Source organism: Propithecus coquereli, unplaced genomic scaffold (assembly GCF_000956105.1).
Source record: "Propithecus coquereli isolate 6110/MARCELLA unplaced genomic scaffold, Pcoq_1.0 Scaffold449, whole genome shotgun sequence".
Classification (NCBI taxonomy): Eukaryota; Metazoa; Chordata; class Mammalia; order Primates; family Indriidae; genus Propithecus; species Propithecus coquereli.
Window position 1 is genome coordinate 835,199 of NW_012150274.1, and position 27,143 is coordinate 862,341.

A 27,143-nucleotide genomic window follows, 5' to 3' on the forward strand; every position below is an offset into this window, starting at 1 on the left:
GGCGGGGCGGCGGCGGCGACGGCGGAGGCGGCGGCGGCGGCGCGGGCACTCAGTTCCCGGCGAGTGGCCACAGTTGGGTGAGGCGGGCGCGGACTGTGCCCTGGGCCGGGGGCGGGTTGCGGGGTCGGTGTTGGGCTCCCGCGGGGTCGGGGCCGGGGTCGGGGCGGTGTTTGGCCGGGGGCGGGGCCGGGCCGCTGCCGGCCTGAGGGGATTTCTCGGAGGGCCTGGCCGGAAACGCAGTCGGAGCGCGGCCGGCGCCGGAAAGTTCGCGAACGCGCGCGGCTTTCCACGGGGCGACTCGCGCCTGGGCTCCCGCCGTGGATCCCGCTCCCAGCGCCCGCTCGGCCGGGGTGGCCTTTCTGACCGCTCTCCACCTCTCGGGAGATCGCTGTTCCCGCTCAGCGTTTCCGGTCCAGGGGTCAGGGTCGAGGGGCGCCGCCGACCCCAGGGGCCGCCGCTCCGGGACCCCTTTGGCACCGGGAAGCCCGCTCGGGGGGCTGGGGCGTCATGTGCGTGCGTCTGTCTGCGCCCGGTTCTCAGCCGTAGGTAGGTGGTGAGGACTGGAAATGGGCCGAAACCCACGGCGACCCCCCGGGCTGCAGAGCTGGGGACCCTGGGGCCGGGGCCGCCGGCCACAGAGCGGGCGGCGTTGGCCGGACCGCGCGGCTCCCTGGCTGGAAGTGTGGCCGGGCCGGCAGAGGTCACACCTGGCCCTGCCACGTCGCTCCCGTCCGCCTCTGGCAGGGGCCGCATCTCACCTGCGAGGAAGGTGGTGTTTAGTGACTCAAAGTTACTGTTTTTAGGTGGAGGCCCCAAACAACCCAAAATTGATGTTTGAATTTTGCCCTTTAAAAATACCTTTATTGCAATATAATTTGCATATCACAAAATTCACTGTTGTTTCAGTTTTAAACAAAAGCCTAAGGGTTGCTTTTCTGAAGGCCTTGTCAGAGCAGTAGAAAGACTGAGTGGCTTTCCGCAGGAGTATCCGCGAGGGACCACAGGGGCCTGGCGTAGACTCTGGCACACGGCAGGGACACCCAGCCTCTGACAGGCGGGCTGTCCAGAGTAATGGAGCAGATCATGTAGCATGCTAGGCGGCAAGGAGTGCCGGGTGTGGGCAGGTGCTCTGGAAAGGCCTTACTGAGAAGAGCAGTGTCCCCGACAGCCATGGACAGGGGGAAGATTGTGCTGGCTGCGGTGAAACTGGCCAGCTGGGAGGCCACTGGGGGCTCTGAGGGGAGGAGAGTCCCAGTCTTAGTCCTGTGTTCAAGGTCCCTCTGGCTGCTGGGAGGAGAGCGGGGGCCTGGGATGGCTAGGGTGGCAGCAGGGAGGCCAGTGCAGTGACTTGGGCCACAGTGGATGGTGGCCTGGGCTTGGCAGCAGCAGTGTGGTCAGACTTTGGATGTTTGCGGAAAGTAGAGCCACCAGGATTTCCTAATGCATTGGAGGTGGGTGTGTGAGAGGAAGAGGAGTCAGAGTGTCTGCAGGAATCTGGCCTGAGCTACTGAAGGGGGTGGCACTTCGTGGGCTGCGATGGGGGTGGCACAGCTCCTGTGGAGCTCTCAGGGCCAGCTGGAGGTGCAAGTCTGGGGTCAGGGGAGCAGTCAGGTCCAAAGTTGTCCATTTGGAGTTGCCACATTGAGGTCCCGGGCGGCTGAGGGTCGCTGGTGAAGAGCACGGAGCCCACGCTTGGAGTGGTGGAGACGGGGCTGATGGTGTGGTCATCCGGGTGGTGGGAGACAAGGACTGAGAGCAGACTCTGCTGTGTAGCCACATGATCTTGAAGGGACAGAATTACTGCATCATTATTTGTCAGTAGCCCTAGTTTTTAATAAAAGAAGGTAAATGTATTGATTGTGTGAACAGTTATAAACCAACACTTGTAAGATCAGAGAGGTCCTCTCCTGCAACATTTTCTTTTGATAATTTTGTATAAACACTTGTTAGGAGTTAAAGTTGTTACCAAGCTTATATTTGGTATTATGCTGAGTCTGAGAAAGATGAGGTTCCATATAAAACTATAATATTGAAGTGGATTTCCAGTACTTGGGGGAGAGGTCTCATACTCATGGCTGTGCACAGATTGAAGCTCTTGAACATTATCTCAGTGGGCTTGATAAATAAGTGGGTAAGCACTGGGTGCAACCAAGCGAACTCTTACGTGGATCCCAGTATTGTGTAAAACAGTGGTGGGCTAGTGTTGGAGACAGGAATTTGAGAAGTTTGAATTTCCAGCATTTGGGGCATCCTGGAGTCTGCCTGTGAGAAGAATGAGACCACAGGTTGAACCCGAGCATTCGCTGGTAGCAAGGCCACCCCAGCAGCAGCCAGGTCACACCCATATCTGATTTAGTGTCATGGTTTGGGCAGCGTTTGACTTTCGTCACAGCTCGCCCTTTTGAGAGTTACTCACTGATGCCACTGAACCACGTTCACACTCCAGAGTCCGGACGTTGGATCTCAGTTGCCAAGTGACTCCACCTCAGAGTCTCCGTGATTTCTTTCAGGAATGTCCTCTTCTCCCCTTGGCCCTGCTCTTTCCCCAGGACAGTGGCACCCAGGCTGGAGCTGGGCACGTGAAGGGAGCATGCAGGCTGGCTCCATCTGCAGCAAAGGGGTGCTGGATGCCTCTCACTCTTCTATTGGAGGGTGTTGGGGGTTCTTTTATATTAAAACCTCATGTTGAGCTCTCTCTTTGCCATTTTTAATATTATGAGACTGGATTGTTTGAGAAATGTGGATGGGTACACCATAGTCAGGATTTCACCATCTTTTTTAGCTCTTTGGGAATAGAAACTCCATTTTTTTGTTTTGTGTGTAAGTGCTCAGTGTACATCCAGATGTGTGCATGGTTTCTAGTCCCCAGAATGCCCCATCGTGCCCTTGTAGGCAACACTGGTCTTTCCCGAAGGTAACTGTTATTCTGACTTCTATTGTCATAGATTCGTTTTGCCTGTCCTTGAACTCTGTATAGCTGGAATTATTCCTAAATACTGTTTTGTATCTGGTACAATTGCCCTTTTAACAAAATGTAGGTGTGTTGTATAAAATTAGTGCATTTACATCTGGAACACATTTTGGGGATTGAATTAAGTATAAAATCAGGGATTATGTTTGTATGAGGGTTATCGCTCACACACTCAGATATCTAAGTCACTGCAGCTGGGTTTTGTTTTTGTTTTTAACCATCTAAGCTGATACAGTCGGGATTTTTAGAGTAAAACTGATCCGGAAGCCTGAAAGGACCAGCAGTGCATTCTATTTCCAGGTTTAATTATTAATAAAATCTGACCTCTCACACCTCGTGTATGTACGAAAGGCAGGAGCAGCCCAGGCCGTCTGGCCCATGCACCAGGTCTCAGTGTGTGCATTTGGTGCAGGCAACCATAGTGGCTAGCCGAGGGAGTCCCCCTGCCTCCGCTGTGCCTTGTGTAATTAGATGAGTAGCCCCGTGCAGGCCACGGAGAGCTCCCAGGCCTAGGCCAGAGGAGGTTTGGATAGATGCCAGACACTGTAGAAGTGTTTTTCCCCAAGTTTGAGCAAATTGGGGTACTGTGTCAGAGAGTTTAATGGGTCTGCAGGTTTCAGTGTGCTAAAAGTTCTGGCATAGCACTTTTGGGTCTTCAGGGTGGTTTTCATTACAGCTCTTAAAATGTATTTTTGGATGAGATTCAAATCAAACGTTTAAGGAATCCCTTAAGCACTAAGAAACCCGGTGTGCAGCATGGGCATGGATGGGCCCTGGGGGCCTGTGACCGCTGCCTGCCGTGGGGCTGGTGGCGTGATGCCTGGTAAACTTCTCAGACTCTCAGGGTTGTTCCTTCATGGTTAGAACAGGAGCAGTGATCCCCGTCCACCCAGCTGCATCAGGACAGTGTGGTGGCCAAGCGAGGCCACGCCTCTGAGGAGTGACAGAGGTTGAGGCCCTGCTGGGTTGTGGCCTCTTCCCTCTTTTATCACTGGAGGAAAAAAGACCATTTTTGCCGTTCTTTTATGTCTGGCAGGAGTAAAAAATTGATGGATTAATAAAATGGACTTATTCTACCACAGAAGCTGTGGCCATTCAGGCCAAAAAGTGTTTCTCCAGCAGTCCCCTGCGGTGTTTAGGAGGAACGTCGGCAGGAAGGGAATAAAGCCTCATCTGAGATGTCACAGGACACTCCTCAGCGGCATTGTGAACAAAGAGAACGATCACCCCAAAGCCCCCACCTCACAGGGATCTTCATTTCTTATTTTACCTCCTTGCCCCATCTGTATACAGACATGACCAGTCACAGAGGTCTGTATGTTCTTTTTATGTAACATTTTATATCACATATAAAATAGGGTTCAGACCTAAAGAATGTGGCTTTTTTTTACTAGTGATATTTAAAAGTAGAAAATCCCTCTGTCCAAAGTGGCTTAGAGCAGTGCTTTTAAACCATTAATGGTTCATGAAATCAATTTAGTAGCTTCTGACCAGAGAAAAGAAATAAAATAGAAATCTCAAAATGCCTCTTGTGAAGAATAAATACAGTTTTATGAACCTTTTAAGTTATGTACATGTGTGTAGCAAATCACCACGTAAGATGAACAACATGGGTTAGGCAGTGAGGAAAACAGAGTGCCACTGTGTGGCCGTGACAGTGACATGGGTCGCCTGGCCCTCACAGTCTTTCTTGAAGGGGACAGCAAGGCCCCTGTCTTGGGGCTGTTGTCCAGGCATAGAGCAGTCAGCGTCCTCTGTCCTTACTGGAGAAAAAGAGGAAAATGCATTTGTCATTTCAATGTTGCAATGGTTTTGAGAGGTCATTCCTTAATTTTAAAAAACGCAGCCTTGAGGTTGCACTCTGGAGGGAAGACTCTCAGGAGGCCATGCGTTCCCTGCGAGGCCAATCTCTGCCTCGTGCCTGCCAGTCCCCATCTCCCTGGGCTCCCTCCAGGGAATTTTGCCAGACACCAGGCCCCTCTGCTTCCTGCTCTGTGTTCTCAGAGCATACTCCACCCTACTGCCTGGAGCCCACCTGGCAGGAGCAAGCCCCGCCTTGGGGGTGGGCGGTACGGGGAGTCCCTCCTGTCTGGGACAAGCCTGCCTTCCTGCTAGAGAGACAGCTCCAATTCCTACCTCTTTTCAGGCAGGACCCCTGACTGGGGACGGAGTGTGCCTCACGCTAGCTGTGGCCTTCAGGCTGCTTTTGGAATGGGGAGTATGACAGGTGAGCATCAGATGACAAGTGCCACTTGCAGGCACAGCAGGAAAGCACTGTGTGTTCCAGGTGCACAGGCCACCCCGGTACCAGGCACAGGGCTGCTGAGAAGCACAGGGCCTGCTTGTCCAATTCAAGGCTTCCTCTGGCACCTTGGAGAAGCCTAGGCCCCCCGACTCCTCCATAGGTGACCGTCCTGCCATGTTCTGGTTCATGTCTGTTCTCGTGGGCGTCTCTGACATGGACATTCCCTGTGCCTGAGTGGGGCTAGCACACATGGACTAACGTCACTTCAGTCAGAAGCTTTAAGAGCTTTGTACTCAAGCTTTACCCACACCACTCTTGGGGTGTGGGGTACTGAAGTGTCCCCATTGTGAACAGCAGAGGACAGGGTGGGACTGGCATGTGGTGGGGGCTCTGAAGGCCATGTGCTCGGTCTGAAGCAGTGGGAACTGTGATGGCAAACAGGGAGTGGGACAGCCATCACCAGATGGGCCACACTCCTGGTCTAGGGGGCTGGTCTGATGGTGTGGCCATCTCCTGGGTGCCGTCTAAGGCCTGAGTGCTAGCATGTGGGCATTTCCTCCCCAGCAGGTTTGTTAAGATATGTTCTAGAAGCTATCCACCATTCTCAAACGTATGTATTATAGGAACCTCAGGGAAAAAGGGCACAGAGGATTGAGGACCACCGACCATCAGTGTTAGCAGGAAGGTGGCCTGTTCCCCGAGCCGGGGGGATGTGTGCAGCAGGAAGCCGTTGGGTCTGTGCCTCTTGGGAGTTGTGGGTCGTGTGTGTGGGTGCCAGCCGTGTGGTCACCTTGCTGAGCCGTAGTTTCTGTGTTAGTAGCAGGAGGTTGCACCAGGTTGTCTCCAGGGCTCCCCAGAGCTCTAGAGTTCTGCTTTCTAGACTCTTGACCACAGGTCGGTTGATGGCATCTCACCATTACCTGCTGCACGTCGCTGTGGACTTCGTTTTGTCTTGAGAGGGTTGTTCTGGAATTGAGGCGTGATGTGCTCTGTGTTCTTCCTTAGGGCTTGGCAGTTCGCGGGGGTCACAGCTCTCATGGCTGCAGCTAGCGTGAGTCCCCCCAGCTCCCTGGACTTGCTGCAGCCTGGCTTCTCCAAGAGCCTCCTGGGGACCAAGCTAGAGGCCAAGTACCTGTGTTCTGCCTGCAGGAACGTCCTGCGGAGGCCCTTCCAGGCCCAGTGCGGCCACCGGTACTGCTCCTTCTGCCTGACCACCATCCTCAGGTGCGTGTGGCCAGCAGGCCCTGGGGGAGAGGGGATAGGCAGGTGGTGTTGGCTTTAGAGCATGGCAGCAGCCAACAGCCTTGGCCCAGGTTAGATGTGCTCGAGGTATAGATAACTCCCTGGATTTCAGAGGCTTAGCACAAAGAACATGAAGTTAATAATGTAAAAATACTAATTCGAAATACTATTTGGGATATGTGTGTTTTAAATACAATATATCATTAAAGTTAATTTCATCTGGTTTTTTGGGCACTAGAAAGTTTAAAGTTAGGCTACAGCTTGCTTTCTGGCTGCTCTAGATAGTCAAAGAGGAGCCTCGCCCTGTGAGGCGACGGGTCGTTAAGTGTGGTCTGAGAGGTGAGAGGCTCTGTGCCCATCATCAGTGGGCTGGTCCCATCGGGAGAGCAAGCAGTCCACGTCACTGTGTTTCTGGAGCATTTGTCTCTGGGTGGGGAACTCTTCAGAGCGCCTTGTTCACAGGTGGAAGGGATGATTCGGCCTCAGGGATTCAAACCCTGGGTACCCCCTTGCAGGATCCAAATCTCCTCATCTACTGTATCAGTAAATCTTTAAATAATTGTACAATTAGTATTTGCTTGTTCTTGTTAAAGATGAGAAAGCTTACAGCAATGGTGGTGTGGAGCTGAGTGTTTGCACTGGGGCAGATGGCGTTCATTTATTCTCCATCGTAGGTTTCACAGTGAGATTTCTTCTTCCTTTTTCCCCACTAGCTCTGGGCCTCAGAATTGTGCTGCCTGTGTTCACGAGGGCATATATGAAGAAGGCATTTCTATTTTAGAAAGCAGTTCGGTAAGTAAAATGTCTTGAAGCTGAAAATGTCGAAATGAACAGAAATGTTTTGTAATTTCCTTTAACAACACCGGTGGCAGAATGAAACTTTAGAAGCTAGAGATTGCTCCTTAGCAAACTTGATGGTTTTAGGGTTTGGAAATGTTGGCACCAAAGGTGAGTTAGTCCTCAGGGAGCCGCCACCGCGTGGAGAGCAGGCGTTGGTTTGGATGACTGTGCTGCGCCCGTCCTTCACGCTTGATAAACAGGCGTCAGGAAGGAGGCTTTACCTGAGGGCTGCTCCTCTCCGCAGGCTTTCCCGGATAATGCTGCCCGCAGGGAGGTGGAGAGCCTGCCGGCCGTCTGTCCCAGCGATGGGTGCACCTGGAAGGGGACCCTGAAAGAATACGAGGTAAAGACCGGTGTCCTCGCGCTGGCACAGTGGCTGCTTGGAGCCCGAGTGTGGTGTGGTGGCTGAAGCCCAGCAGTCAGGATCATTCTCCCACCGCAGGTCTGACCTTGGCCTGCGCTCTGCTTTCCTGAGACAGCCTGTCTGGATGGAGAGATGCAGCTGCCCCTTGGAGTCTGTCCATTTAGAAACTCAAGTTGTGCAGAGCACAGCCCCACACTGTGTGCCTCAGTTTCCTTGTCTGTCAGTGGGGTGCAGTCCTCTGCCATCTTGGGGTGGAGGTGAGGGTTGGAGGTGTCCGTGCTGGCGCTGAGAGCACTGTAGCTATCTGAGCAGCAGCATTTCCCGGAAATGGAGGAACGATGACCTCTGCACTGGAGACTGCAGCTTTCAAGCGTGGTGGGATTTTTTGTTGTGTCTCTTGTGTCCTTAAGGGGTTCTTACTTCAAATTGTGTTCACGCTAGAAATTGCACAAATAACGGTCACATTTGTTCTGTGGTCGCAGAAAGGCTTCTGGCTAGTGACAAAGGCAGTGGCCTTTGCTTGATGTTGCTGTGGTTTGACTCTGTGTGCCAGGCAGAGTGGGCTGGCATGCCTGTGTCGGCATAGTGGGCATTTCATTGTGACCCTCATGTCACCTGTTGGGCATCTGGCAACTAAACCTGCAGTGTCGAGGCGGCCACAGCTGTCCAGGTGGCACAGCCTTCCTTGTCCTAATGCAGCCCTTTGTCCAGGAACGTTTGCGGCAGCGTGTTCACAGTAGCCGGAGGTGGAAACAACCCACGTGTCCATTGACGGATGAGTGGGTAAATAAAATGTGGTCTGTCCACACAGTGGAGTCTTTTTCTGCCCTAAAAAGGAAGGACGTTGTGACACATGCTACAACAGAGATGAACCTTGAGGACACCGTGCTCAGTGAAATAAGCCAGTCACAAAGGACAAACCCTGCAGGATTCCACTGGGGTGAGGTCCCTAGAGTCGTCAGATCCATAGCAGCAGGAAGTAGAATGGTGGGTGCCAGGGGCTGGAGGAGCAGGGGTCGTTGTTCAGCAGTACAGAGTAACAAATAGGCCCGAGTCTCGAAGTGGGGAGGTGCCTTGATGCCATCCAGTCCGGCATGAGGCTGGTGAGGCTGTGAACAGCTATTTGCTGGGAACCCCAGCTTTCCTGCGCTTAGGGGAGCTCCCGGCCCAGGGCCACTGAGGCCCAAAGCTCACAGAGGAGCCTTGTGCCAAGGCAGTGGGTTGGGGTTCTGAACTGGACCCTGGGCACTGCCCGTAAGGTTTGGAGTTGGGATCCTGAATTACTGATGGGTTTCTCCTGTCCTGCTCCCTGCCTGTGTGCCTGATCATGCTTCCCTCATTCTTTTGACCAACTCTTCTTTGTGGTCCTTGGGCCCTCAGTTTTGTTTTGCCAGAAGAGCAGCTTTGGCCATATTTGGGGTGAGCAAGGAGACCGCTCTCCTTCCTAGCATGGTGGCCCAGGGCATGGATATGGAGCCATAGCTCTGGGCACTTCCCCAAGTGAAAGGCTGCTGCCTCCTTGGGCAGAGGTGCCAAACGTTCTAGGCTCCCGAGACACCGTGGGGCACATGCAGCTTTGGTGGGTAACGTTGTACATCCCATACCCTGCTTAGCCAAAGAGGCCTACGACTTGGTTGTTGCTTGGTGCTGTCTGAAAGGGACATGGCCCTCTGGGGAGGTCACTGGGGTCAGGGTCTCTCCTGGGAGGGTGCCGGGAGCGGGGATGATGTATGCTGTGCTGCCTTTGGGGGGAACCAGTGGAATAACGGTCCCTAGCTCTGGGCTGGGCTTCCAGTCTCTGGGGTCTCAGCTGCCTCTAGGCCCATAATATACAAGGTTTGCGGCTGTGTGGGCCTCTGGCTGAGGGCCAGGGACTGCAGCCAGCCTGTGGGCTTGGGCACCATGCGGCCCTACAGGCATGCGGGGTGGAAAGTCCCCGGCTGCGCCCTTTGAGAGCTCTGGAAAGTCCCTGAGAGGAGTCAGGTTTGGTCACGTGGGGGCGGGCCCTGCTCTGGGATGCCTCTGTGGTTGCCTTTGATTGTATTGATAAAGCCTCTCACTGGTTATAAATGTCACAAACAGGGCTTGGGATCCAGTCCTCTGTGTGTGGCTGGGGTCCCTCCTCTGCAGAGTGGCCCTGCCCCTCATCTACCAGGCAGGCACGTGCTGGGGTTTTCCTGTGAAAACTGGTACCAAGGCTAAAGCTTTTTTTCCTTGATAGTCTGAATTGTTGAAAAAAGGGGCGAAAATCCTGTTAAGCTTTTTTATGTTTTTCCTTTGCAATGATGCCTTTTTGAAGGGCATCCTTTCAAGAACTGAATGATTTTAAAACTAAAAACTGTTGGCCAGGCGCAGTGGCTCACACCTGTAATCCTAGCACTCTGGGAGGCCGAGGCAGGCGGATTGTTTGAGCTCAGGAGTTCGAAACCAGCCTGAGCAAGAGCGAGACCCCGTCTCTACTAAAATTAGAAAGAAATTAATTGGACAACTAAAAATATATAGAAAAAATTAGGTGGCATGGTGGTGCATGTCTGTAGTCCCAGCTACTCGGGAGGCTGAGGCAGGAGGATCGCTTGAGCCCAGGAGTTTGAGGTTGCTGTGAGCGAGGCTGACGCCACGGCACTCTAGCCCGGGCAACACAGTGAGACTCTGTCTCAAAAAAAAAAAAAAAAAAAAATGTTTATGGTGTGCCTGTTAAGTGCTAATAGTAAAACTGAATTTCACAGCCAGCCCTGGAGCTGCAGGTGCTTAGAGGAGGGGCCCTGGGTGGGGGGCGGGGTTCAGGAAGACTTTCCAGAGAGGATAAAGGTCAGCCCCACGCCAGCAGGTAAAGGCTAGGTCAAGTATGCTCAGCCACACTTCATGTTCAGGTGAAATTCAAGATGCAATGACTGTATTTGCTTAAAACATTTGGTTTGAATTCTGTTTGAACAAATACTGATGTCTTTGAAGGTGTCTGCTGGAGGGAGGGAGAAGACAGCTTTGCTCTGATCATGCAAGGAAGGTGGTGGTACAGATGCATCTGCTGCTGGGCGGCCTGGGTTCAAGTGGGGATCTCGAGCAGAGTGCCAGGAGAAAGATTGTGTTACTGAAATTTCGAGCATTTCAAACATACAGCACATTTGAGAGCAGAGGCCCACCACTGCCCTGGGGCCCTCACATACTGCCCCGAGCACTGACCAGCCAGCCCCTCCACGCTTCCAGCCACACCCCGTATTTTTCCTTTTCTAGATGAGTTTAAAGCAGGTGGAAAATGTCACGTCATTTCATCTGTGAGCATTTCATTGTGCATTACAGAACGGTCTTTTAATTAAATCTGAGTACCTTAGCTATTTGTGCTTTAGCTTGTGTTTCATAGACCATAGTAGTGCCCGAGGCTCCTGTTGGGTTCAGTTTGATAATTGCTGTTACACGCTCAGGTGGCTGAGGGTGGCAGTGGGGTCCCCACTGTCGTCGAGTCGCGGAGTTGGTTCCTTCAGCAGGTGATGGTTGGGCCTGTGCTGCTGGAGGTCTTGGGGGCTGGGCCCATGTGCCCTGCCGGGTGCCTTTGAGGATTGTCTGCCACGTAGCCACTGTGCCTGTGTGGAAGTTCAGAAGGAATGTCCCAGGGAGGTTGAACGGAAGCTGGCCCAGGTGTCCCTGCTGTCACATACGGTGTCAAGGGGCTTCATGTAGCTCCTGCATGTCCTGGTCCTGCCCCTGGGGCTGGTTTGGGATGCTGCTCTCTGGGACCAGGAACATGTGGGACGCTCCTGTGGGGTCATACCTGTTGGGAGCCCCAGCACTGGACCTGGTAGGCTCTACCATTTCAGCCACTCGGCAGGGTTCTCTTTGGGCTCAGGCACGAGCTTAGGTGACAGGCTGGGCCTGCTCTGGGAGGCACATGGTGTGGGGTGCTCTGAGGTGGTGTGGACACCACCTGGATACCACCTCTCCATCCGGGTGCTCTCTGGAGTTCACCTGTCGCTTCCTGCTTGTTCCCAGAACGACAGGCCCTGGGAGCGTGTGGGTGTGCGTCTGCAGAGCCGTCAGGGCACACAGACACGGCACGGTGTGCTGGCCGGGGCTTGAGAAGCGAGGCAAGGTCGGAAAGCCCGGGAAGCTGCCACGGTAACAGCAGGAAGAACGTTCAAGGGGGCAGGCCCAGGGGAGGGAGAGAGGGCTGGGTCTCGGACCTGCTTGCAGAGCACTGTCCTGGGAAAGTGGCCTCTCCTGTGAGCCCCACAGGTGCTGCCCCACAGACAAGGGCGTTCCCTTGTCTAGAAACCCACCCGCTTCCCAGATCCTGAAAGAGGGTTCCTCACCCCCCATAGCAACTTTTCCTGAGTTGTCTGCGGGACCCTGAGCTACAGCCCTGTGGGGAGGGGACCTGCAGGCGGGTCCTCTCCTCCCTGGGTGCCCTCGCATCTGCTAGGACCCTTCCTCTCTTAGCGTGTCTTCCTCCTTCCTGGCCATCCTCTCTTGTCGCCAGGTTGTGCCCATCGGCACAGAAAACACGCACTAGTGTCTCCTGTCTCAAACCTAACGCTGTGCTCAGCGAGATAAGCCAGGCTAATGTGATCCCACTCGCAGGAGGCCCCAGTCGTCAGACCCATCGAGACAGCGAGAGGGACGGAGAGCGCCAGGGCCGAGAGTCAGTGTTTCCTGGGGACAGAGCGTCAGGCTGGGAGGATGGAAAGTTCTGTGGGTGGAGGGTGGTGATGGCTGCACAGCAGTGGGAATGTGCTTCGTGCTCCTGAGCTGTGCGCTTAGAAGTGGTGGAGATGGTAAATTCTATGTGTGTTTTATCGCAAAAGAAACTTAGCCTAGAAATCTTGTCCAACTCTGTGTTCCTCTGACTGCAGCTCCTTTGTCTGTCCCCTTCATAGCTCGCTTCTCTTGAAAGACTTGTTGGAGTTCTGTTCGTGCCTCATTGGCCTCCTGCAGAGGCTGGTCAGGACCCAGGGGCTGACCTCATCCCTCCTGTGGCCTGGGCCGGAGGCCTGGGGGTCATCCTTGACTTCTCTCTGTTCTTGTCAGCAGCACTCTCAGCCAGCAGACCCACCTGGCTCCCCAAACATATCTGGGATCCAGCCCTCTCTCCCCCTCCCCTGGGCCTGCCCCCTCCTTCTCCGGCTTTCCGGCCTTCCCTCAAAGTCCTTGAAGAGTTCAGTCAGACCTTGTCACCTTGATGTCCAGACCCCGCGCAGTTGGGCATTGTCTTCAAGATGGTCTGCGAGGCCATGCCCGGGGCGGCAGCAGGCCTGAGAGGTGGCTGGGTCCTGGGTTCCTGACCCAGCGTGGTGAGGAGGCAACAATGTGCCTTTCCCTCCACGACCTCGCGCGCTGCCCTTGCTCTCCCTGGGGTGCTCCACAGGCCCCTCCTTGTAGCACCGGGTTCCTGCCTTCCCTAGACCATGCCTTGTGGCGCCTCCCCTGGCCTTGCTTCCCCCACCGTCTCTCGTCTCACTGGCTGAGGCTTTCCTGCGTCGGTGGCCACCAGGTCTTCAGTTCGCAGGGCAGTGGCTCTCAGCACTGGGATGAGTGGGCTGCTGAGGGGCCTGGCTCCGTGGCCACCTTCCTCATAGCATAGGGCCGTCTGCCTTACGGCCTGTGCTCAGGCCTCAGCTGGGTGGCCAGGCCCACAGGCCTCCCTTGCTGTCTCCCTGTCTCCCATCTGCACCTCTGCCTTTCATACCCACCCCCTGTAATGACAGCAGGCCTAGGACTGGCAAGATCAAGCCCCAGCACAGACCACTTTTTGCTTTTGGTCTAAAGAGGTGCCTTCTCAATGAGGAGCTGGTGTGAGAGGTGGGGACATGCCAGTACCAGGCAGGGGTCAGGCACTTGGCTCTTTCAGGGGTGGTGGGAGCTGGGCGACCCTAGGGGTGGTGAGGCACCCACCGAGAGACCAGTTGCAACTGATCATCTCCTCGGCTCAGTCTGGAGCAAGGAGGGGGAGAGGAGAACACACCGACCTTCCCTGTCTGTCATCTGGCCTGTGGGACCCCTGGCAGCTGTCTGCACAGGACAGCTTCCAGAGGCTGGGGTGCTACACACAGGCACCGGCAGGCAGACACTGAGCCACCTCTCCACACGTGGTGCCCGTACAGTTCCGTAAGCTCTGTTGATCCTTTCCCCTTTTGTTGCCAGAGCTGCCACGAAGGCCGCTGCCCGCTCATGCTGACCGAGTGCCCCGCGTGCAAAGGCCTGATCCGCCTTGGTGACAAGGAGCGCCACTCAGAGCACGAGTGTCCGGAGAGGAGCCTGAGCTGCCGGCACTGCCGCGCACCCTGCCTTGGGGCAGACGCGAAGGTGTGTGGGGTGCGGAACAGCCTGTGCGGCTGTCGCTGCGCTGGGACGGGCTGGCTTGGCTGCTTCGTGGTTGTCTCTGGGCCTCAGCCCTCTCCCTGAAGCCAAGAGAGGAACCAGGCACGGGTGTGAAGTCAACACCAAGTACTTTAAAAAGCGCGTTTATCCTAGAAAAGCTGGAACACTCCCAGGTAGAGAGTGGCAGCAGGTGCTGTATCACCTCGCTCCGTGTCAGCCTCACAGCTGAAAAGGCCTGGGCATCGCACCCTAGACTGTCACTCGACAAGTCCGCCTTTGTGGCGTTTCCTCCCAGATTGCTCAAAACGTGTCTCTACAGTGCACAGAGCTACGCTGTGTTGTTCCTGCTGTAATTGCTCTCTGTCACTTGCTGGCTGTGTCCACATTCCCCACGTCTGTGCCTTTCCCGTTGATTTATTTGAGTCACAGTCCAGACAGGGTCCCTCTCTGTGTTTCATCGCAATGTCTCTGGGGTCTCTCAGTCTTGACTAGTTCTCTGTGGGCGTCTTTTCTTCCTGGGATGTTCATCCTTGAGGATTCCCGCTGCAGTGTTTTGCTGACGTTGTCCCCAGGTGTCAGTAAGGTGCTCCTCTGCCCCTGCTTCCTGTGGACTGTCAGGTGTACAGGGCTGACCAGAGTTTTCTGGGGCGGGCAACCCACAGCAGCACATCAGGCCCCTCTTGGAGGTGTCCTGTGCTCGGCCAGCCCAATCCATCTGTCAGAAAGTGCCACTAGCTTCGCATCTCCGGCCAGAGCAGCCATTCTCCACCCGTGGACAGGCCCGCCATTTCAGTTAGGGTTGCAAAATGCTGATGCTCTCCTTTCAGACCATCTCTAGTGACTTTGTCTTCCTCGTGTTGCCCTGGAGGCCAGCAGGACGCAGAAGAGAGTTTTAAAATCTCTGACGCTCCTGGGTGGTGCCTGCAGGATCCTGCACAGGGTAGAGGGTGACCCGAGCATTCCAGGGGCCACTCGGGCGCTGGCCACAGCCTGAGAGTTGTGCGCATCCACTCCCTACCCCACTCACCACCCTGGCTGTCGTCCATACTGACACTCCTGACTGCTTCTCTCTAAGGCTCACCACGAAGTCTGCCCCAAGTTCCCCCTGACGTGTGACGGCTGTGGCAAGAAGAAGATCTCTCGGGAGAAGGTAAGTTGTTCCTCACACCTCTGAAGGCTACAAGGTCAGGGCCCAAGTATTGGCACTGAGGGTCCCTCACTGCATGGTGCGGGGGAGGATTAGGACCTAGCGTCCAAAGGATCAGAGTGCTGTGAAGTGTCAGGGTGCTAAATGCGCTCAGGTGTGACAGCCACTCCCCTGAGTGTGCCAGTGGCTAAGTCTAGAACCCCTTTCTTTATTCTCCAGTATATGCTGTTACTTACTTTTGGGCAAGCCACTTCCTAATTATTCTGCAAATTAAACATTAAAGTCGTCATTACCCTCCATGTGCTGTTCATGAGAGATGTTGGTCTTGACCTTGAAGCTTGCTATTTGCAGCAGGTGCTTTGGTGTAGAGATGGGGACCTCAGGCATAGTCTGCAATAGCAACAGAACACTGATGCCTCGGCACTGGCGCAATTTCACTTCCTCACGTTCTTGTCCTGTAAGGAAAAGGGCTTCTTGCCCAGGAGTGAGTTCGCTGCTCTGATGCCACCTTTAAGAAAGGAAGTTGGGGCTGGGCGTGGTGGCTCATACCTGTAATCCTAGCACTCTGGGAGGCTGTGGTGGGAGCTTGAGCTCAGGAGTTCAAGACCAGCCTGAGCAAGAGAGAGACCCTGTCTCTACTAAAAATAGAAAAATTAGCCAAGCATGGTGGTGCACCTGTAGTCGCAGCTACTCGGGAGGCTGAGGCAGGAGGATCACCTGAGCCCTGGAGTTTGAGGTTGCTGTGAGCTGTGATGACATCACTGCACTCTAGTGGGGACAACAGAGAGCCTGTCTCAAAAAAGAAAAAAAGTAATTTGGGAAATCTGCATGGACACTTATTTTCCCAGGGCTGGGGAGGTGAGGGTAGCTTGCCCAGGGAGGCTGAAGCGCAGAAGGGGATGCAGCACCTGCTCTGGTGGCAGAGGGCAGGCGGGGAGGGCTCTCGGGCAGTGGCCTGTGTCTGGGCGGCAGCACATGAGCCTCAAGCTGGCAGAGCCCTCTGCCCGCTCAGCCCTTCAGGCATGTGCCCCCTCGTCTACCTATCTGGTTTGCTCCCATTTAAATGCAGGTCACAGTCCAAGTTCTGAAATGGGTGGGGCTGGGGGCCCAGGGGGGCCTCTCTTCTCGCCTAATTCCAGCTGTCACATTGAGTGTCCTGCACTGTGGGTTTGGCCAAGTGCCATTTGACCTTCACCTGGGTGCTGGTGCTCACTCTAGCAGCTTGATGTGAGGTTCAGGCTCTGTTGCTGCCGGGAACATGTAGAGGGCTGTGGCTGACGGGATGCCACCTTGGGAGGCCAGCCTGTCGGCCTGGCGCCTTGTGTCTGCGAGGGCAAGCTTGATCTCGGTGACAGGTGCTGTCCCTGCTGGGCATGGCCTGGAGATTCCCCTGCCTATACCCTCATCTCCATCAGCTCTTCGGTTGTCCTGGGCTGGTTTGTACTGAGCAGTGAGGAGTTTATTCTTTACTTGAGATTTTCTTTTTTCAGAGTGAAAGACAGATGCCAGTCAACCCAGTGGTGTCAGTGGCTTTGTTCCTCCTCCCTGAGAACCTGTGTCTTTGTGTCCCTTTCTCTCTCCTTCTTTCTGTCTCCCTCCTTCCCCCCCCCTGCCCCGTCTTGCCGTGGGGACCACGCGGCTGTCTCTTCTCCAGCCTCTTTTCCAGCCAGAGCCCTGGTGTGTCTCTCCAGGCCCCTCCCCACTGGTGCTGCCAGGGCAGCTGCCCGGCCTCCCTGGATGCCCTAGCTCTGGCCCCTCAGTGCCGAGTGGCCTCTAGGGACTGTGGTCTCTGTGCCCCTGCAGGGGTTTGTAGCCCTAGGCCTTTCCCGAGGAAGGGGCTGAGCAGGCTTTCCCACTGACATTTGTGACTTCTGTGTGATATTCTAGGGGGTTTTTTCTATCTTTTTAAATTTTATATTTATATTTCTTTTATGCTGAAAATCTTGATTCCTAGCAGTAACACATTAACTTACTTGCTTTATCCTTTACATACAGTAGGTTTAAAATAAAAATAGACATATTATTCTGATAATACCACTGAATTAAGTTTACTGTTTCTTTGAAGTTCTTTCTGTCCTTGACAGTACGTCTTACAGAGATTTGTGGTCCAAATACTGTTTTCTGAGGTCAATTGGAATAAATTTTTTCTTTGTATTTATGTCAAACTTGGTATACAGTTAGTCAGTTGATTTGCTTCAGTTTCTTTTTAAAATTTAGGGATTTTTAAAAATTTTACTTTTGTGCTTTGATTATGTAAAACATGTACATAAATCGGACAGTCAGTGCCGTGACTAGGAGCAGCTCCCTCCTGGTCCTGTTCCCTCCCCCTGCCCCACTTCCTAGAGTGGCGCTGCTGGGGGGACTGGGGTTGGGCTCCTCAGCCCCGTTTCCTGGGACACATGCAGGACTGAGCCGAGTGGGAACGTGGTGTGTTGGGAGCTAGTGCTTTGGACGCTGGTCTGTGGGGCTTGCTGGACAGGAGGAGGGGCCTTTGGGGGGCTCAGTAGGCGAACACCGTGCCCTTGTGTCAGATGGGGCATCTGTCCGTTCATGATGTGTTCGTGATGTCACTGACAGTAACTGCAGGCAGGGCTTGAGGGGGTGTTTGCATTTGTTAGGGGCTCTGGGAAGTTGCCCTCTCACCCTCACAGAAACCCCAGGGGGTGTCACTTATCAGGGGAGGAAACTGATAGGAAACTTATCAAGGAGGCCAGACAGTTACCTGCCTTCCATCTCCGCAGGCCTTGCTGTGGGCGGGGTGGTGGGACTCTGGTCTCCCCTCATTTTCAGCAAGGCCTTCTCCCCAAACCTGCCCTCCCCAGGCGTTAGCGCCCTGCCCCCAGCATGCCACAGGTGTTCCTGTCGCTTCTTGTTCAGCTTTCTGTGACGGAAATTTCCAAGCCCCACAGAGCTGGAGAGAATGCAGGGGCCCTACTGAGGCTCAAGATGAGGGTGCCTGGTGCCAGTTTCGCTCGTTCCTGCCTCCGCCTCACCCAGCCCAGCGTTTCATCTGAAAGTAATTTGGCAGCAGTGGAAGGATCTTTGCTTTATTTTTGTGAGAAATACATCGTGGATTCATACCGATGTTTCCATTTCAGATTCTTGCCTAACTTATGGATCTCTCTCTCTTTCTGCAGAAAATCGTAGTCTCTAATGACATTAATAGGTTTGTTTTAGTCTGTTGTGAGTAGTCAAAGTACCAATGTTAGCACTAACTATGATCAGTAGCTACTCCCGTGACGATGAAGATTTCTCTGTCGTTCTCTTTGCTTTTAGAGTCTGTACATTGGAATTGCTGCATTGTGGACCCTTGAAGCAGCCGTTCCGAGCGGGCCGTGTCACTGCACTGTTGAGGCATTTGTTTCATTTTGCTTTTGACTTTTAAAGATTGTTCTTTAAAAAAAAATGTTTTACAGTCTTATAAAATGGTTACGGGGCACCAAAGGGAAAGCTAAAGAAAGGTGCCTTTCAGGACATCAGAGGGGAGTGTGTGTCAGGTTCCCCTTCCGGCTCCTGGACGTTGTCTGGCAGTGTAGAAACCTGCATCCCTGTCCGCAGTGCGGGAGCGCTGTCCCCGCAGACGTGCCCACAGCGTGCCGTGGAACTTGGATTTTCGCCTGTACGACGTGTGAGAAATATAGTCGGCCCTCTGAGTCTGTGGGTTCCACAACTGGGGATTCAACCGACTGCAGGTCAAAAATATTCAGAAGTCCTAGCACTCTGGGAGGCCGAGGCGGGGGGATCGCTCGAGGTCAGGAGTTCGAGACCAGCCTGAGCAAGAGCGAGACCCCGTCTCTACTAAAAATAGAAAGAAATTAGCTGGACAACTAAAAATATATAGAAAAAATTAGCCAGGCATGGTGGCGCATGCCTGTAGTCCCAGCTACTTGGGAGGCCGAGACAGAAGGATCGCTTGAGCCCAGGAGTTGGAGGTTGCTATGAACTAGGCTGACACCACGACACTCTAGCCCGGGCAACAGAGTGAGACTCTGTCTCAAAAAAAAAATATATTCAGAAGGAAAAATTGCATCTGTACTGAACATGTACAGACTCTTTTTTCTTGTCAGTAGTCCCTGAACAATACAGTACAACAGCTATTTACATAGCATTGCGTCGTATGAGGTATCACGATACAAGCGACCTAGCAACGCGGTCGAGCTGGCGAGGGCACGTGCTGCACGGGTTGTGTGTGGACACCACGCCATTTCACGGGGGCCAGTGTCCCTTCCGGGAGGATTTTGGTACTCTCAGGAGGTCCTGGACCCAATCCCCAGGGATGCTGAGGGCAGTTGTGATTTGTGTCTCAGACTGTGGACGTGATCAAACACTTTCGCTTAAGGTTCACCTGCAGTTCTCTTGCAGGGAAGCGTCTGTTCCTGACTCGCCCAGGTGGTGGTTTTGGGTTTTCGGTGGTCTGGAGAGGCACTGTTCAAGGTTTTTCTGTTATTGTTTCTAGAAATAGATTCATAGTTAAGACCTTGTCCCCATTCCCAGGTGTGGAGGAAATCCCCTGCTTCCTGCTGGTATTTGTGGGTTTGATTGTCTCACATTTAAAGCTCTGATAGACTCACCACGCCGCCTGGGAGAGGGAGGAGAGACTTGTGTTTAGTTCTGTCCCTCTGGCTGTTCCCTCGTCCTTACACGGGCTATTAAGACGTTAGTCTTTCTTTCCTCCACTGATCTGAGATGCTGCCTCCATCACGTATAGGTATCTGTGCGGCTGGCCCCTTTCTGGATTCGTGTTCTGATGCGCAGTCGGTGTCCCGCACCACCAAGTACTAAGTGAGTGGTGGCGTTTGACTCTGGGGGAGGCCGGCCTCGCCTCGTGCGAGGTGACACCGAGGCCCTGGGGCCTCCACCTTGCACATCCCGGAGACGGTGGTAGAGACGGGTGCTCCTTTCTGGGACGCTGCAGGCACCCCAAGATACTCGCCCACCCCAGTTACGAGCAGGCGCGTGTGCACTCGTGTGTTTGCGTGCGTGCAAGCGTGCAGCTGTGGAAATGCGCTCTCAGGTTCATCCAGCGCAGCGATGAGGAAGCCGACAGCACGGGTCTGACAGCCCTGTGTGTAAAGTCTGTCTTGGTCAGTGCAGAGGTGGTGAGTGTGCCAGAACAAACGTGACCTCTGACATTGTCCCCTTGCAGTTCCAGGACCACATCAACACCTGTGGCAAGTGTCGGATCCCCTGCAGATTCCACGCCGTTGGCTGCCTGGAGACGGTGAGTTGAGGGCTGGCAGTGAGGTCTTGGAGCTGGCAGGCCACCCCCATCCCGGACACGGTCTTCGCTCAGCCTCCAGCCCAGCTCCTCGAGGTTTTCTCCCAACATCCCTGGCAGCGCCGCCTCCTGCCCCAGTGTCCTAATGTCCCAGGCCGCCACCCACTCCCATCCTTCTGGTGGTCTCATAGTGCCCCTGGCTTTGACCAACACCGTACTGAGAACGCCCAGACCTGAGTATCCACCTGTCGCCTTGAGCCTCCCCAGATGTTAGGTGGACATCTCAGACTTACCGCAGCCTTGACTGCTCCACAGCTGCTGTCCCTGTGCCCCCCGCCTTGTCCTCCCAGCTCCCCAGAAAGGGAGCAGTCCAATTCTGATTTGCAGTCCGTGTCCCGCACCACCACGTGCTGAGCAAGTGGTGGGCGTTTGACTCTGGGGGAGGCCGGCCTCTCGTCGTGCGAGGTGACACCAAGGCCCTGGGGCCTCCACCCTGCACATCCTAGAGACAGTGGTAGAGACAGGTGCTGCTAGAGCCCTAACCCTCGGCTCTAGCCAAAGCCCCTGGCACTGGGCAGTCATCCGGGTCCCTCCTCCTCTCTCACACACTTGTCCAGTCTGACCGGGAGCCTGGACTGCCTTCAAGTGTCACCTAGACCTGCCCCCCCATCACTGTCCTGCCCTGGACACAGGCCTCCATTGCTCACCTGCCTTCCTGTCCACTCCTGCTTGCTCTGTTTTGTTTACACATGGAGATCAGACCACAGCACTTCCTGCAGGAGAACCTTTTTGTGGCTTCTGCTGTCACACCTCACCAGTGATTCAAGAATCATGTTCCCCGCCGCCTCCCCCTGCAACCTCTGACCTCACCTCTGCTGCCTGCTCTCTGCCCTGGTCATTGGCCTGGCCATCTTTGAGCACACCTGCTGTTCCCGCCCAGGCACGTCTCACACCAGGCAGGTGTCCAGGCCTCTGTCCATGTGGACCCCGTCCTACCCATGCAGACAACCCCAGCCCGAGTCAGCACTCAACGTCCTTGTTCCTTGTCTGTCTTGCCCCCTGCAGCCAGTGCCCCTTGAGGTCAGGACCCTGTTGTGTCCGCTTGAAGGGGCACTGGGCCTAGAGGCAGCCCCTAGCCGAAGTGGTGGACCCTCCCCTGGCCAGCCAAGGGGCTGGGCACAGGGCAGCCCTCCAGGCGCGCACCTCCCCTGCTGTGAAGACAGGGACTTTTCACGGCGTCTGTAGTGAGGAGGTTGAGGTGGTGGTCTTATTTGGTGACTTGATTATATATAACTCCAGCTATTTTATTTTTGTTTTTTTCTAGTAACGGTAAAAAAAGACTGTACCTGCCTCCATTTTTCTCATGTGTGTTGGGTGGTCTCCTGCTTTCTGTGTGGCACAGGTCTTGTCTGGGACGCTTCCTGCTCAGACCCAGCATCTGCCACCTCCAGGCAGCCTGGGTCCCCGGAGCAGGATGAAGTATTAGAGACCACCGCCCGGGCCATGGTGCTCGCTGCTGCTGCCCTGGTCCTCTTAATGGTCAGAGAGAAGATAAGTGCACCAGGAGTCTGTGGTGACACTTCCCGTTCAAGCTGAGGACGTTTGCGTCGACCTTGCTGGTCTCCCCCGGCCCGGCAGGCCGGGTCCCAGGCTCAGCCGCAGTTTGCTTGTTCCACATTACACGTCACAGTCCCAGCAGTGTCACTGCTTGGAAAGGACGTCGGCGTTCTCCCGTCCAGCTCTTGTCTTTGTGTGCCCTCTGCTCTCTAACTGGGTACACGTTTATTCATGGATCCATTTGTTTCTTTTAACTTTAATTTTTCCAGTATCTTTAACATTTTTAATTTTGTTGCAGAAGTTTGAAAATAATTTAGTAGCAAATCGAGCTCTGTAAAGTATGGTATATCTAAGCAAGCCTGGCTTCTACCCCGCGCTTCATTTTCTCCTTACCCCTGTGAGCAACTTATGAAAAATGGTGTTTTCTTCCTTTTTGTTTTAAATAAAAGCAAGTAGTTACACATGAAGGTTAATATTTTTTAAACATACTTGACTTTCAGATAGTGACAAATGCTGTCATGTAAACAAGAAGGATAAAAGTCACTAAGGCCACGCCATGACCAGGTCCTGGGCATTCCTGTGCTCTGACCTCTGTCCCAGGTCGGAACTAACTGGTGCCAGCAGCCTCCCCGCCCTGTGTCCGCAGGTGGAGAGAGAGAAGCAGCAGGAGCACGAGGCGCAGTGGCTGCGGGGGCACCTGGCCATGCTGCTGAGCTCTGTCCTGGAGGCAAAGCCCCTCTCGGGAGACCACAGCCAGGTGGGGCCGGAGCTCCTGCAGCGGTGTGAGACACTGGAGAGGAAGACGGCCACCTTTGAGAACATCGTCTGTGTCCTGAACCGGGAGGTGGAGAGGGTGGCCATGACTGCGGAGGCCTGCAGCAGGCAGCACCGGCTGGACCAAGACAAGATCGAAGCCCTGAGTAATAAGGTCTGCACCTGGGGGAGGGCGGCATAGTGCGTGCCCCGGCAGGTTCTAGCAGGTCAGGAGCTCCAGGGCCTGGACACTGGAACTCCATTTGCAAACCCCTGTCCAGGATAGTTTCTCCCTGAGGCTTTGGCCACCTTGGTTTCTGAGCCCCATTCTCTGAGGGACCCAACTCCAGGGTCATGGAGGCCACAGGCTGGAGCCTCTTCTCTCCAGCCGGGAGGGCAGTGTTAACAATGGCATGTGCCAGGCACAGTTTGGCTCCTGAGTGTGTTTCTGGCCGGGAGCCTTCTGTGTGGACTGGGAGCTCCCACCTCACATCGGGGAGGGGGGTCCCATGGGGAGGGACGAACTCGACAGAAGCCTCACCCGGAGTGCCCCAGGAGCACTGGGGATACCATCCTGCTGGGGACCGGTGGTGTGGGAGGCAGGACGCCGTGCCCACTCCCTTCCTGTGAGCGGGAAGGTGGTCTTGCTGCCGGGCAGGTGCAGCAGCTAGAGAGGAGCATCGGCCTCAAGGACTTGGCGATGGCTGACCTGGAGCAGAAGGTCCTGGAGATGGAGGCGTCCACCTATGACGGGGTCTTCATCTGGAAGATCTCAGACTTTGCCAGGAAGCGCCAAGAAGCTGTGGCTGGGCGCACGCCAGCCATATTCTCCCCAGGTGTGGTTTTAGAACTCCTGCCCCCGACCGCTGCTGCTTTCCTCTCAGTAGCCACATGGAATGGCTCCCAAGGGCAGGGCTGGGACATCCTCAGCTGACCCCAGGAGCATCTGCACCTCCCTGAGGGAAGAGTCAGGCAGCTGAGGTGTGGGACAGGTGGTGTGTCCCCTTGGTCAGGAGCTGGGGGTGTCAGGCTAGCTGCCCTCCCCATGCACCTGCCCTCTGGTTTGCTCTTTGTCACCCACACACAGCCTTGTCTTTGGGCATACAGAGCCTCGGAGGGCTATGGGGGTGGCTGTGGGGTTGGGGAGGTACGGCAGGAGGCAGAGGATGGCGCTCTCGGGTGTCAGGGCTGAGCTAGTCCAACTCTCCTCCACCTCCCCCACCAATTCAGCTTCCAGCTTTTGCTGCAAGCAGCCCTGTGAGGGTGTCTTTCGTACTCCTTTTCTTCACCCCCAACTATGGGGTCTCTTGAGGGGTCCTCCTGGGGTCTCCTCTGGAAGGCAATGCTGGAGGGGGCAGGGCAGGGCTGCTGAGCTGCAGGCTTCTGCCAGAACCTTGCCTCTCAGCACTCCAGAGGCAGCCCCTCGAGGTCCTCTGGGACCTCCTGAGGGCCCAGCCACCGTCTGTGTCCCTGCTCAGATGTTTCATAGACTTGCACCCCGGGGGATCAGAACATGCCTTGTGTGTACTCTGCTTTCACGTTTACCTGCTGCAGAGATGTGGGCACCTCTGCTGCGTGAGTTTAACTTGGCTCTGCTAGGTAAGTCCCTGAGTGCGAGGGATTGCCTTGCTGTGCTCCTGCGCCGTTCCAGGCCAGGGAGCCCTAGGCGGCATCTGGAGGGGGCACCTCCTGTGTGGAGGCCACCATCCTCCTCTGTGTGGCATGTCCTGACTGTCTTCAGCAAGAGCCAGGTGTGAACAAAAATCACACATTCTTTGTTTTGTGAGTCGAGATAGGAAAAACAAAAGTTTGTTGTAGGGAAAACTTGAGAGTGCGCTCTTTCAGGTGGCGTCCTCTCCTGTGCAGGTGGGCTGGTTCAGCAGAATTGTCCCTGCTGTGGTTCGGGTTCCTGGGAGCTCTGGGAGAGAGTGAGGTGAAGGGTCAGTGGCGCAGAGGCCTGGCCACAGCGACTGTCTTCGTAGGAGCCGCGCTTGGGCGAGAGGCCTGTTTGCGTTCAGTGTCTGCTTTAGGCGATGCTGGGAGCTGGGCTTGCACACTGGGTGAGGACAATGGCCGGGAGGCTCCCCTGGCAGGACGGAGCTGTCAGGATCACGGTCTGCAGATTTTGTTTGCACGTATTATATCAAGTGCCTTAAACACACAGCCTCAACCGTGTTATGGCTGTTGCTCGTTTTCTGTGCATCTCATTGGGGATGAGGGACGTCTGTTGACTCTGCTCTTCTGGATTTCACCCCAGTTTTCGCCTTTTCCAAGGCGGACGTGGCCCCAACCCACAGCCCCAGGCCAGGCTGGGCTCCCTCTACGGCTTTGCCCGGCCACCACTGGGTGGTTCTCACCTTCTGCACCACCTGCCCCAAATTCGTAGTTGTTCCTTGCCTTGCCAGTTTGAAGACTACATTTGGGGTTCTTAAAAATGCTATTTCTAATTACTGTGCTTTTTAAGAAAGAAATTTGTTTTCATTAGCAACTAACTGCACAGTTTGAGAAAACAAATGCTGTCTTTGCATCGCCAGAACCCGAATGTTTCTGTGTGTGTGTTCCTGTTCTCCAGGGAGGGCAGCCAGGTGGAGAGAGCCGCTCCCTGCCCTGCCTTCGAGGGGGGTGGCTCACTGGTGCCTCTCCTGCTCCCCAGCCTTCTACACCAGCAGGTACGGCTACAAGATGTGTCTACGCATCTACCTGAATGGAGACGGCACCGGGCGAGGGACACACCTGTCTCTGTTCTTCGTGGTGATGAAAGGCCCGAACGACGCCCTCCTGCGGTGGCCCTTTAACCAGAAGGTGCGAGGGGCCTGTGGGCTTCCCTGAGGGCAGCACGTGGGAGAGGCCCTGGGACGGTACAGCTTCCGTGACAGGGTCGCTCAGGCTTGCTGGACCCTGGTGTCTGCGACAGGCGAGTCCTCCTGTGGCACTGCCGCCGCCAGGACCAGCAGCTTGAAAACACTACCTTGGAGAATGTGTTCCAAGAATGGGTTCCAATGGGTTACAACTACTGGGCCCTCTGTATCTGAGGTATAATTCAGTATTTTGAAAACCAGAATCTATTTTTGGTAGAGGAATGGAAGACCCAGAGACTAGGTGGAACGCGGTCCCTTCCCTTCAGCACACTGGGTCTGGGCCCTGCCACGGCCCCTCCCTCCCTGTAGCCGGGAAGGAGGCAGAGCAGAGTGGGTGGGGTGGGCGGGGGACCCGCATCAGCCCTGGGCGCCAGGGTCCCAGGCCTGACGGAGGCAGTCTCAGGTTCTGCCTGAAAAGGGCTTTTCCTTTAGGGTAGGCATTGGGTGCTTCATGATCTCTGGCAAGAAAATGTCTTTGTCAGGTTGTCAGATGAGTATTATTATGAAAAAGCACAAAATAACACAAATTCAGAAGTGCCAAGCTCTGGCTAAGAGTCCAGATGTCAGTGAACAGAAAATGCCAGCGTGGGCAGGCGCGACGCTCGGCACACCATGGCTGACGTGCCAGGCACTCCCTCCCTGCAGCCTTGGCCTCTGCTCTGGGCCTGGGGTGGGCATGTGTGTGGCTGTGTGTGTCCAAACCCCTGGGAGCGGGGCTCAGGCACTGACAGACCCGTGTCCCTCCCTGGGGCTCTCTCTCCAGGTGACCTTAATGCTGCTGGACCAGAACAACCGGGAGCACGTCATTGATGCCTTTAGGCCGGACGTGACCTCATCCTCTTTTCAGAGGCCGGTCAACGACATGAACATTGCCAGCGGCTGCCCCCTCTTCTGCCCCATCTCCAAGATGGAGGCCAAGAATCCCTACGTGCGGGACGATGCCATCTTCATCAAGGCCATCGTGGACCTGACGGGGCTCTAGCCACCACCCACCAGAGGCTGGGGCAGCCGGGCACAGCTGGCTCAGTGAGGGGCCGCCACGCTGGGCCAGGGCCTCACCGCACAAGGGTGGGTAGGGGCCAGGTTTGGGCACTTGGGAGGTTGTCACCGAAGCCCAGGTCAGCGTCATGCAAGGAGGGCGCCGCTGGCCAGTCCTCAGATCTCTGACTGCGTGGAGGCACCAGGGAGATGGGCGCACCCAAGGCCCTGGTGGGATCAGCCAAGGATCTTCAAGGGCTCCTGGCGGAAACCGCCCTTGCTGTCTGTTCTGTACAGAAGGGAAAGGCCCTTGGGTGGGGGTGCTCAGAGGGGAGCACATTCTAGTAAGGGGCTTCAAGCAGGGCATGCACAGCGGGAGTGTGGCGGGCCGCTTCATGGTCAGTAGGTGGGGCTGCCCCAGTCTGTCCACAGAGCGAGGAGCACCAGGCTGCTCCGTTCTGCCCTCAGGCCCCTGGAGGGAAGGGAGCGTTGTTAGACCCCTGGGTGCTTGTCTGGACAGAGCTCCCGCCTGCGCTGGCTTGGCCGGGCCAGCAGGCAGGAGAGGGCGCTGGTCCTGCGCAGTCCAGCCCCGCCGGGCGACGTGTGTTAGCTGCACCATCCGGCTGAGAAGTCGTTATTAAACCGTTCAGATCTCTGGTGA

At 55.1% G+C, this 27,143-nt stretch overlaps 1 protein-coding gene across 1 annotated transcript; it reads left to right on the top strand.

Moving 5' to 3' along the window:
- Nucleotides 1–27,143, top strand: TRAF2 (TNF receptor-associated factor 2). Its single transcript, XM_012654775.1, has 11 exons — nucleotides 1–77; nucleotides 6,222–6,440; nucleotides 7,172–7,250; nucleotides 7,543–7,641; nucleotides 13,795–13,956; nucleotides 15,047–15,121; nucleotides 20,265–20,339; nucleotides 22,540–22,821; nucleotides 23,305–23,482; nucleotides 25,300–25,448; nucleotides 26,268–27,143. The coding sequence occupies exons 2-11, from the start codon at nucleotides 6,253–6,255 to the stop codon at nucleotides 26,484–26,486; spliced, it is 1,506 nt and encodes a 501-aa protein (XP_012510229.1). The 5' UTR covers nucleotides 1–77; nucleotides 6,222–6,252; the 3' UTR covers nucleotides 26,487–27,143.

Bases quoted from the DNA above. Each gene is read 5' to 3' on its own strand.
- TRAF2 (XM_012654775.1), top strand. From the start codon at position 6,253: ATGGCTGCAGCTAGCGTGAGTCCCCCCAGCTCCCTGGACTTGCTGCAG. The intron at 13,957-15,046 runs GTGTGTGGGGTG...CTTCTCTCTAAG, and splicing joins GCCTTGGGGCAGACGCGAAG to GCTCACCACGAAGTCTGCCC. The intron at 15,122-20,264 runs GTAAGTTGTTCC...GTCCCCTTGCAG, and splicing joins AGAAGATCTCTCGGGAGAAG to TTCCAGGACCACATCAACAC.